General features: G+C 42.0%; 1 protein-coding gene across 1 annotated transcript; it reads left to right on the top strand.

The window, feature by feature from the left end:
- LOC115273491 (putative gustatory receptor clone PTE01) lies at window positions 1-4,646 on the top strand. The gene is made up of 3 exons (XM_029916553.1): window positions 1-96; window positions 1,332-1,390; window positions 3,710-4,646. Exons 1-3 carry the CDS (start codon window positions 1-3, stop codon window positions 4,644-4,646), a joined length of 1,092 nt encoding a protein of 363 aa, XP_029772413.1.
- The last annotated feature ends 5,405 nt before the right edge of the window (window positions 4,647-10,051 follow it).

Genomic DNA, 10,051 nt, shown 5'->3' with positions numbered 1-10,051 from the left:
ATGCCTGAAGCTGTCTTCCTGCCAGGCCTGAGGGCAAAGCCTTACCAGGCAGGAGAGGAGGATGGATCCAAACTCCCATGTCATAATCAGGCAGAGGTAAAGTATGGACCAGTGAGGGCCCAGGAAGGTGGTGGAAGGACAAAGGACCATTGGGAATTGTTTCCTCTTCAGCAAGACAAGTTGGGGCTGGCCAGATGGAAGGGCAGCCATATGGAAAGTTTCAGCTCAGAGGCCTATGAAGTTGATGTTCTTTTCCTTGTTGGGGATTTCATAATTTCGTTCAGAAATCTGCTCTCCTCTGACACCATTTCTAGCTTCTGTTGCCTCACTCATATGAGAGCAGGAAATGATTATATGTAAAATATTGATTACCCTTTGTTAGTTCACAGGAAGACAATATAGCCATTATAGCTTCCATATACTGTAGGCTTTCTGACTGTTTTCATGTCTTCTGGGGATGTCCTGTATGACTAGTGAATGAGATTCAGTGGTTTCCCGCCAAGCACACTTCCAGAGTGACAAATCAAATCAATCAAACCCTGAGGAGAGGACCATGGGAACCCCTGATTGGTAGCCAAATCAGACAGAATTGGGCCAGAACATGAGGACTTGTGCCTGCAATTGGCATTTGAAATGGGTGGGAGCAGTGTTGAGAGCCTGAGCCCTTATCCCATGGGTTCTGACACTCCAGGAAGAGTGTGTCAGAATTGAGTTAAATTGTAGGACATTCAGCTCTTGTATAGAATTGCTTAGTTTTTTTTGGGGGGGGGAAACCCTGCACATTTGCTGACCGAAAGTTTCAGAAGTATTCTGTGTAAAATAAAGGAGAATTTCAGGAGGTAAACAGCGGGTAGGTTTTTCCTATGCAGTGATGAATGGGCAATTCAATTTTAATATACTATTCATTGGGTCAGAGTGTTCATGCCCACTGTGGGATCTTTGAGGGCAAGGCAATAGTTTCAATGGTGAAGGTGAGGCAAACATGTTTGTTCACTGTTCTTATGTTCAAGAACCCCCTAAGATTCTAGAGGACACCTTGTTTAAGTTAAATTTAGTGGGATCCCAAGCAATGACTGTAACTTGAAACCCTATGTTGAAACAAAGGTTTGCCACCTGGTGCCATTCAGCAGATATGGAAGTTAACCTGGATCTATGTGAAGGGATGCAAAAGCCAATCAGCACCTTTTTATTTCTTGTTCTCCAAATTATTTTAGTACATTTCAGATTTACCTGGGTCAAATTGTATGCCTGTTTTATTTTTTGTTTGTTTCCCCATATGCAAGTTTCTTTCTTTTGTTTTGTTTATTTTTTACACTGGATATATTTCAAAGGCAGTCTTCTCCACCCTGCTCATATTATTAAGTTTCTTTCTCCAGAGAGCCCCAAGCCAACATCTTCATGATGAGGGACCTCTTCAAAATGATGATTGTTTTATAGGCTTTATACCCCATGATGAACCTGGGTCTATACTAACCTCATTACTGTGCTACAGTGATGCTCTAGATGTTTCCCAATAACCCTGAGGACCTGGATCTTTGTTGAGACAAAGCATGAGCAACAGGAATAGCAGAGGTATTGAAAGGTTCCAGTCTGCTTTTAGGAGTACAAACCTCTGCATGACATACAATGACTGCTTTTCTTCTCCTTCTCCTTCCCTCCTCCCTCTCTCCCCATCTTCATTTCTCTCCCTCCCTCTGTGTCTCTTAACTCTCTCCTTCTCCAATGACACTTTCATGTGCAACCACCCAATGGAATGATATCTTGCACAGGGCGTACTCCTACCCTTGAACACCCACAGAGGCCAATGCTGGGAAGAAACACATAACGAATCAGGTTAAGAGTCTTTCCCCAACCCTAGTGTCTGTCACAGTTTCATTCTAAGACATATGGATAGGTCTGGGCCAAAACCCAAGACCTAGGGCCACATTAACAAAAGACCAAATCCTGGGGCACCTGGATGGCTCAGCTGGTTGAGCATCTCTCCCGCTTTGGTTCGGGTCATGATTTCGTGCTTGGTGAGGTTGAGCCCCACATCAGGGTCATTGCTGTCAGCCTGTTAACCCAGAACATGCTTTAGATGCTCTGTACCCCTCCTTTTGTCCCTCCCTCACTTGAGTTCCATCAAAAGAGGTTAAGAAAAAGACCCAATCCCATATTCTTGTCTCTAACAACCAAGTGATTATTGACACTTCTAAAGTAGGTCATTTGGATCTATAAGATAGGATTGGAAGGGCTCAAGAAATACATTGCAGTGCAGAACAGTCCAGAGTGCATGCTTGCCATCAGGCAGCAGAGCCAGAGAGCAAACCAGAGAGAGAAGAAAGACCTGGTATGGTGGTGGTCACTGTCTCATGCCCCAGTTGCTGGGTCAATAGGACACTCTGCAGAAACTGGATTCACTCCTATCCAAAATTTGGCTGGATTTCAAGGCTGATAATACAACACATACAAGAGGGTATAAAAAGTTTTATTCCTCATAAAGATCTCCCTATTTAGGGAGAGCATAACAGGCGATCGAAACTGGTCTGAAATGGCACAAGAGTTCAAGGAAAGTGACTGACTTGGGTTTTGTATTTTGGCTATGGTGTGAGTTCCGAGTGAGCATTCCTGCATATGTGCTTGTGGGGTGTGATTGCTCACTGACTCCAAATGGGGGATAATCCAGGCTGCCTGGCTTGCTTTTTTAAAAATTGAGATATAATTGATATAGAACAGTATAATACGTTCAAATATACAGCATAATGATTCAAAACTTATACATATTGAAAAATGATCACCACGTGTCTAGTTAACCTCCATCATCATACGTAGTTGCAAATATTTTTTTTCTCAGAGAGAGAGAGAGCACGAGTGAGCGAGCAGGTGAGCGCAGAGGGGCAGAGGGAGAGAGACCAAATCTTAAGCAGGCTCCCTCCTCAGCACAGAGCCTGAGGCAGAGTTTGATCCCATGACTGTGGGATCATGACCTGAGAGCCCAAAATCAAGAGTTGACTGCTCAGCCGACTGAACCACCCTGGTGACCCACAAACGTTTTTTCTTGTAATGATAACATGTTTAGATCTACTCTTAATAGCCTTCATATATGAAATGCAATATTATTGCCTTTAGTTATCATGCTGTACATCCCATCCTCAGAAACTTACTTGTCGTATAACTGGAGAACCCAGGGTTTCTTATCAATTAGCCCATGTGTTGGGCAGATAGGGAATTAGAGCCTTAGATACTGTTTGCAATAAAATATCACCACAAAAATGGAGTCACACACTTTATTACATAGTTAATATAGGGTGTTTGTAATTTCTCTACATTTAGATGCAATTAGGTACTTTTGACTGCCTATTAGTGTCCTTTTATCAAGACAATCATTTTATGGAAGAATGACATTTCTCATTCCTTTTGTTTCCTTTAAAGGAGGCTACTGATATATTAGTGTGTTAATAGAATTGTAAATCTCTAATTTCTAATTTCTTTAGCCCCATCTTTCCAAACTGGATGCACATAGAAGCAGGGAATGAAGAAAAAGACAATGAGAAATGCGTTCTAGGATGAATGTTTTGTCACAACTGAGAAATGGTGCTAAATTTTCCTCAAGTGCGAATATATTATTTACAAATAGCACAAATCCAAAATATAATGACAATGATGGATACCTGTATAGTTGTTTCCGTTATGTAAACTCTCACTTATATTCCAGAAGCTGTCTCTGCTCCGTGGAACCACAGAATCTAACACATGTGTTGGAATTCCTCCTCCTGGGGTTCTCAGATGATCCCGAGCTGCAGCCTCTAATCTGCAGCCTGTTCCTGTCCATGTATCTGGTCACCGTGCTAGGGAATCTACTGATCATCCTGGCCGTCAGCTCTGACTTCCACCTCCACACCCCCATGTACTTCTTCCTTTCCATCTTGTCCCTGGCTGACATCGGTTTCACATCTACCACGGTTCCAAAGGTGATTTGGGACATCCAGACTCATGATAGAGTCATGTCCCACACGGGCTGCCTGATTCAGTTGTCCTTTTATTCTCTTTTTGGCTGTTTGGACAGTGTACTCTTAACTGTGATGGCCTATGATCGGTTTGTAGCTGTTTGTTATCCTCTGCACTACCCAGTCATCATGAACCCCCGCCTCTGTCGCCTGCTGATTCTGGTGTCTTTTTTGATCAGCCTTCTGGACTCTCAGCTGCACTGCCTCATCATGTCACAACTTACCTTCTGCACAAATGTGGAAATTCCCCATTTCTTCTGTGACCCTCCTCAACTCCTGAAGCTTTCCTGTAATGACACCTCCACTAATAAGATATTCATGTATTTTATTGGGGCCATCTTTGGTGGTATTCCACTCTCGGGGATCCTTTGCTCTTATATTAGAATTGTTTCCTCCATTCTGAGACTCCCATCAACAGGTGGGAAATACAAAGCCTTCTCCACCTGTGGCTCTCACCTGTTCGTTGTTTGCTTATTTTATGGAACAGCTCTTGGGGTGTACCTCAGTTCAACTGTCTCACATTCTTCCAGGAAGAATGCAGTGGCCTCTGTGATGTATACTGTGGTTGCTCCCATGCTGAATCCCTTCATCTACAGCCTGAGGAACAGGGACATCAAGAAGGCCTTGCTGAGGCTCCTCAACAGAACTGCCTTGTCTTAACATTGCACATTTTTTGTTATTGTTGTCTGTTGATCAGAAATGATTGCAAAACCAAACATATGGAATTCACAAGCATGCCTCTTTAGTCCCATAAGAATGGTTTCCATTCATCTTGATTGGTCATATCTAAACATTTCTTACTTTGGCTATTCTTTGATGGAATTAAGGGAATATTTGGGGACCCTCTGGATGTCTAAATCACCACCTAATTGAATCTTATTACCCCTATGGAATCTTCGGTGTTTGTCAGCTATGACCCCAGCTTCCTATACAAAATCACAACTCCCTTTAAAGGCATATGCACAGTCCTTAACCAAATAACCAGCATGTCTGTTTTCCATAAAATCTTGGCTTGGACCAAATCTATTGATGCAGGTTGTGTGAGAGAATGTATGTTACTGGTCCTTAATCTTGGCTTCCTATTTGGAGTACCTGATAAGATTTAACGTACTATACTATGGGGTGCCCAGCTGGCTCAATCAGAAGAGTGAGCAACTCTTAAACATGGGGTTGTAAGTTTGAGCCCCACATTGGATATAGACTTAAGAATAAAATCTTGGGGGGGGGTGCCTGGGTGACTCAGTTGGTTAAGCCTCCAATTTCGGCTCAGGTCTCATCTCATGTTCATGGGTTTGAGCCCCGCGTCAGGCTTTGTGCTGACAGCTCAGAGCCTGGAGCCTGCTTCCTGTTCTGTGTCTCCTTCTCTCTCTGCCCGTCCCCCTCTCATGCTCTGTCTCTCTCTGTATAAAAAATAAATGAAAACATTAAAAAAATTTTTAAAAAGAATAAAATCTTGAGAGCATCTAAGTGGCTCCATCAGTTAAGAGTCCAACTCATGAATTTGCCTCCAGCAATGTTCTCAGGCTTCAGGAAATTGATCCCTGCACTGGGCTCTATGCTGACAGTATGGAACCTGCTTGGGGTTCTCACTCTCTCTGAAAACTGAATATATAAACATAAAGAAATCTTGAAAAATATTCTCATGCCTGAGGCCCATCATTATGGATTAAAATTCCATTGAAATGGAGAGTGAAAAGAACAGGAACAGTTTTTTTTAACAGCTCCCCAGGTGGGATTACTCTGCAACTAAGGTAGAGGCCTACTGAATTTTGTCAGGCCTTTCATCAAAGATGACTTGCATGTGTTGGGTCCTTCACTGTTCATGGTCACATCCTAAACATCTCCAAGTGATCAAAGCTTGTAAAGGAGGAGACAGGAGTTTCCATAGCAACAGCCAATGTGATTTTCCCTTCATATTCCTGGTAATATTTTTGTACATATCTTCTTCCTCAATACTCAACAGCTGGTTAACTGTGCTACATATTATGCTATCTTTCTCTGCTCCGGACTTACCCTTCTATAATATAAATTGTGATGCTGTGGTAAGGGCTAGGAACCTTTAGACCACTGCTCTAAATTCCCATCTGTCTTTGTCTTAAGTTCTTCCAATAATGGTAATCAAAGTCACATGCACTAATCTCCAGTGTTTCCTCCACACCTCTTTTTTTCTTTTTTTTAAAATAGTTTATTGTCAAATTGGTTTTCATACAACACTCAGTGCTCTTTTCCACAAGTGTCCTTGACCATCACCACCACCTCTTTTCCTCCCTCCCCTTTCCCCTTCAACTCTCAGTTCATTTTCAGCATTTAATAGTCTCTCAAGTTTTGCGTCCCTCTCTCTCCACAACTCTCTTTCACTCTTCCCCTCCCCCCTGGTCCTCCATTAGGTTTCTCCTGTGTTCCTGTTAGACCTAAGAGTGCAAACATATGGTATCTGTCCTTCTCTGCCTGACTTATTTCGCTTAGCATGACACCCTCGAGGTCCATCCACTTTGCTACAAATGGCCATATTTCATTCTTTTTCATTGCCATGTAGGACTCCATTGTGTATATATCCACCATGTCTTCTTGATCGACTCATCAGGTGTTAGACATTTAGGCTTTTTCCATGTTTTGGCTATTGTTGACATTGCTGCTATGAACATTGGGGTACATGTGCTCCTATGCATCAGCATTTCTGTATCTCTTGGGTAATTCCCTAGCAATGTTATTGCTGGATCATAGGGAGTTCTATGGACAGTTTTTTGAGGAGTCTCCACACTGTTTTCCAGAGTGGCTGCACCAGTTTACATTGCCACCAACAGTGTAGGTAGGTGCCCGTCTGTCCACACCCTCGCCAGCATCTATAGTCTCTTGATTTGTTCATTTTAGCCACTTTGACTGGCGTGAGGCGGTATCTCAGTGTGGTTTTGATTTGTGTTTCCCTGATGATGAGTGATGCTGAGCATCGTTTCATGTGCCTCTAGGTCCCCCACACCTCTTAATCCATGGTGTTATCACTATATCATGTGGCTATGGCTCTACTACCATGTTTTTCCTTTTGTGCCTTTCACCTTCAATAACTATTGAATCATACCTATACTAAATTATCTTCATTACAATAACTACTTCCGTTTCTTTTTTCTTGATTGAACTGTGGTCAATCATAATATGGAAACTAAAGCTACACTGTGAGATGCAATGGGAAGACTGTAAGTTAAGGGAGGATAAAAAGGTGACTGTAATATGTCTTGGTCAAGGGTATACAATTTTGCTTTCAGGTTGCTTACTGGTTTTGATGGTGCCTCTATGTTATTAAATCACCTAGGTCTCCTGGATAAACGTAACTCTATCTTCATTGTCATTATTCAAGGACAGCAAAGGACCAAGTCCTCAGCAAAGGGAAGATCTTCTCTTTCACTAGTAACCACCTTATTAGGATTCTACTCTGTCACCATGCTTCCTTCACCTCTTTCATGATCAATCTGTGTTTGGGTCCTTCCGTCTTCTGCTACACACCCAGGAACCCATGTTCATATCAATATTTCCTATACAGACGCTACACATAGTTTCTGAGGTAGAAATTTTGGTGCTTTCTGAAATGCTTTCCAATAACTGGTTTAATTTTCTCTGCCTTTACACTAAGCCAATGGCCTATCAACTTCAGTGACAGTGAACCTCATATTGGACTGGCTCGTCCTGCTACAAAGTGCCTACAGTTTAAATTTTCCTTTTGTATAAGCACTCTTAAACATTCTCAACATGAACACGCCTTCTCCAATCCTCTCTATATTCTTGTCATTTGGTTCTTTGACACTCTAAATTTCTTCTCTGACATTTTTGCACACACAAAAATAATTAGCACACTTTCTTTCATATCCAAATTAATTTGGCAAATAGTGAGGTTTTCTTTGTATTTGTTATTACTACATCAATCTCTTAGCTCGTCTTCCAGTTGAGCCTTGAGATAACTACCTCCCCGCCCATATTTTGACGTAGAGATCTTTGTAAGTCCCTGAAGTATTTAAGCAAACTATCAAGTCACCAGATGAATATGTAAAAATAAACAGTTGACTCATTTAGCAATAGATATAATTGGGCAGAAACATTAGAACCAGACTGTCACTTAAAACAGTAAAAACCAGGAGGGGCCAAGATGGTGGATCACTATGAACATTTTGTGTGTATGTTTCATCGCTGAAATGCAACCAGATCAACACCAAACCATCTTGCATACCTAGAAAATTGAGGTTTAACACAACATTCTTGAAAAGATGCCTCAGTGGCAGGAATGGATGAAGCAGAGTAGCGAATCAGTGATAAAGAAGACTGATTTATAACTAAAAAAATAAATAATGCAGGAAAAAAGAGGGAAACGCAGGCAAAAGAGCACAAAATAAGAATTAGAGTACTGAGTGACACATTAAAAAGAATAACATCAGAATCATAGGGGTCCCAGAAGATGAAGAGATAGAAAAAGGGGGAGAAGGGTTATGTGACCAAAGCATAGTGGAACACTTTCCTAACTTGGGGAAATCCAGGAAGCACAGAGAACTCCCATTAGATTCAACAAAAATTGACCATCAACAAGGCATATCATAGGTAAATCACAAAATACTCAGACAAATAAAGAGTCAAGAAAGCAGCAAGAGAAAAAAAGTCCTTAACATACAAGGGAAGACAGATCAGGTCTGTAGCAGCCCTAACCACAGAAACTTGACAGGCCAGAAAAAAGTGGCAAGACAGATTCAATGTGCTGAAACTGAAAAATATGCAGCCAAGAATTCTTTATCCAGAGAGGCTGTCATTCAAAATAGAATAAGAGATTAAAAGTTTCCCAGACAGGGCTCCCTGGGTGGCTCAGTTGGTTAAGCGACCGAATTTGGCTCAGGTCATGATCTCACGGTTTGTGAATTCGAGCCCCGTGTTGGACTCTGTGCTGACAGCTAGCTCAGAGCCTGGAGCCTGTCTTCGGATTATGTGTCTCTCTCCCTCTCTGACTCTCTCCTGTTCATGCTGACTTTCTCTCTCAAATATAAATAATAAAAAACATTTTAAAAAATTAAAAAAAAGCTTCCCAGACAAGTAAAACTAAAGGAATTCGTGACCACTACCAGCCCTGCTAGAAATTGTTTTAAATGTTTATATTTTTGAGAGAAAGAGCATGGGGTATGGGGTGCAGAGAGGAGAGACAGACTGTGAACAAGGAAAGAACAGAGAGAGAGAGAGAGAGAGAGAGAGAGAGAGAGAGAGAGCCAGCCAGCCAGACAGACAGACACGGAATCTGAAGAAGGCCCCAGGCTCTAAGCTGCCAGAACAGAGCCAGATGCGGGGCTCAAACTCATAAACTGTGAGATAATGACCAAGGCTGAAGCATGGCACTTAACTAACTGATCCACTCAGGCACCCAGCAGCCCTGCAAGAAATTTTAAAGGGGGGGGGGCTCTATGAAGGGAGGGGAAAAGATGAAAAAAAAAAGCCCAAGAGAATTAAAGCAACAACAACTAAAAAGAACTGGAAAGCACCAACAGAAATTCCAACTCGATGAAAACAAGATCCATCTTTATCCTGTTTACAAGAGAAACATTTTAGACCTAAAGACACCTTCAGATTGAATTTAAGGGGATAGAGAATGATCTATTATGCTAATGATTGCCAAAGAAAAGTCAGAGTAGCCATACTTATGTCAGACGATCTAGATTTTATGTTTTATTTTCCATAATATTATATTGTCAAATTGTTTTCCATACAATACCCAGTGCTCTTCCCCTTAAGTGCCCTCCACCATCACCACCACCTCTTTTCCCCCCTCCCCCTTTCCCTTCAACCCTCAGTTCATTCTCAGCATTCAATAGTCTCTCAAGTTTTGCATCCCTCTCTCTCCCCAACTCTCTCTCCCTCCTCTGCTCCCCCTGGTTCTCCATTAGGTCTCTCTTGTTTTCCTGCTAGACCTATGAATGCAAACATATGGTTTCTGTCCTTCTCTGCCTGGCTTACTTCACTCAGCATGACACCCTCAAGGTCCATCCACTTTCCTACGAAGGGCCATATGTCATTCCCTCTCATTGCCATGTAGTACTCCATCG

The sequence above is a fragment of the Suricata suricatta genome, chromosome 12, assembly GCF_006229205.1.
Source record: "Suricata suricatta isolate VVHF042 chromosome 12, meerkat_22Aug2017_6uvM2_HiC, whole genome shotgun sequence".
Classification (NCBI taxonomy): domain Eukaryota; kingdom Metazoa; phylum Chordata; class Mammalia; order Carnivora; family Herpestidae; genus Suricata; species Suricata suricatta.
This window is presented reverse-complemented; position numbering and strand designations above follow the sequence as displayed.

Coding starts and splice junctions, on each gene's coding strand:
- LOC115273491 (XM_029916553.1), top strand. CDS start 1: ATGCCTGAAGCTGTCTTCCTGCCAGGCCTGAGGGCAAAGCCTTACCAG. Junction 97..1,331: donor CATGTCATAATCAGGCAGAG/GTAAAGTATGGA, acceptor TATATTTCAAAG/GCAGTCTTCTCCACCCTGCT. Junction 1,391..3,709: donor CTCCAGAGAGCCCCAAGCCA/ACATCTTCATGA, acceptor CTGTCTCTGCTC/CGTGGAACCACAGAATCTAA.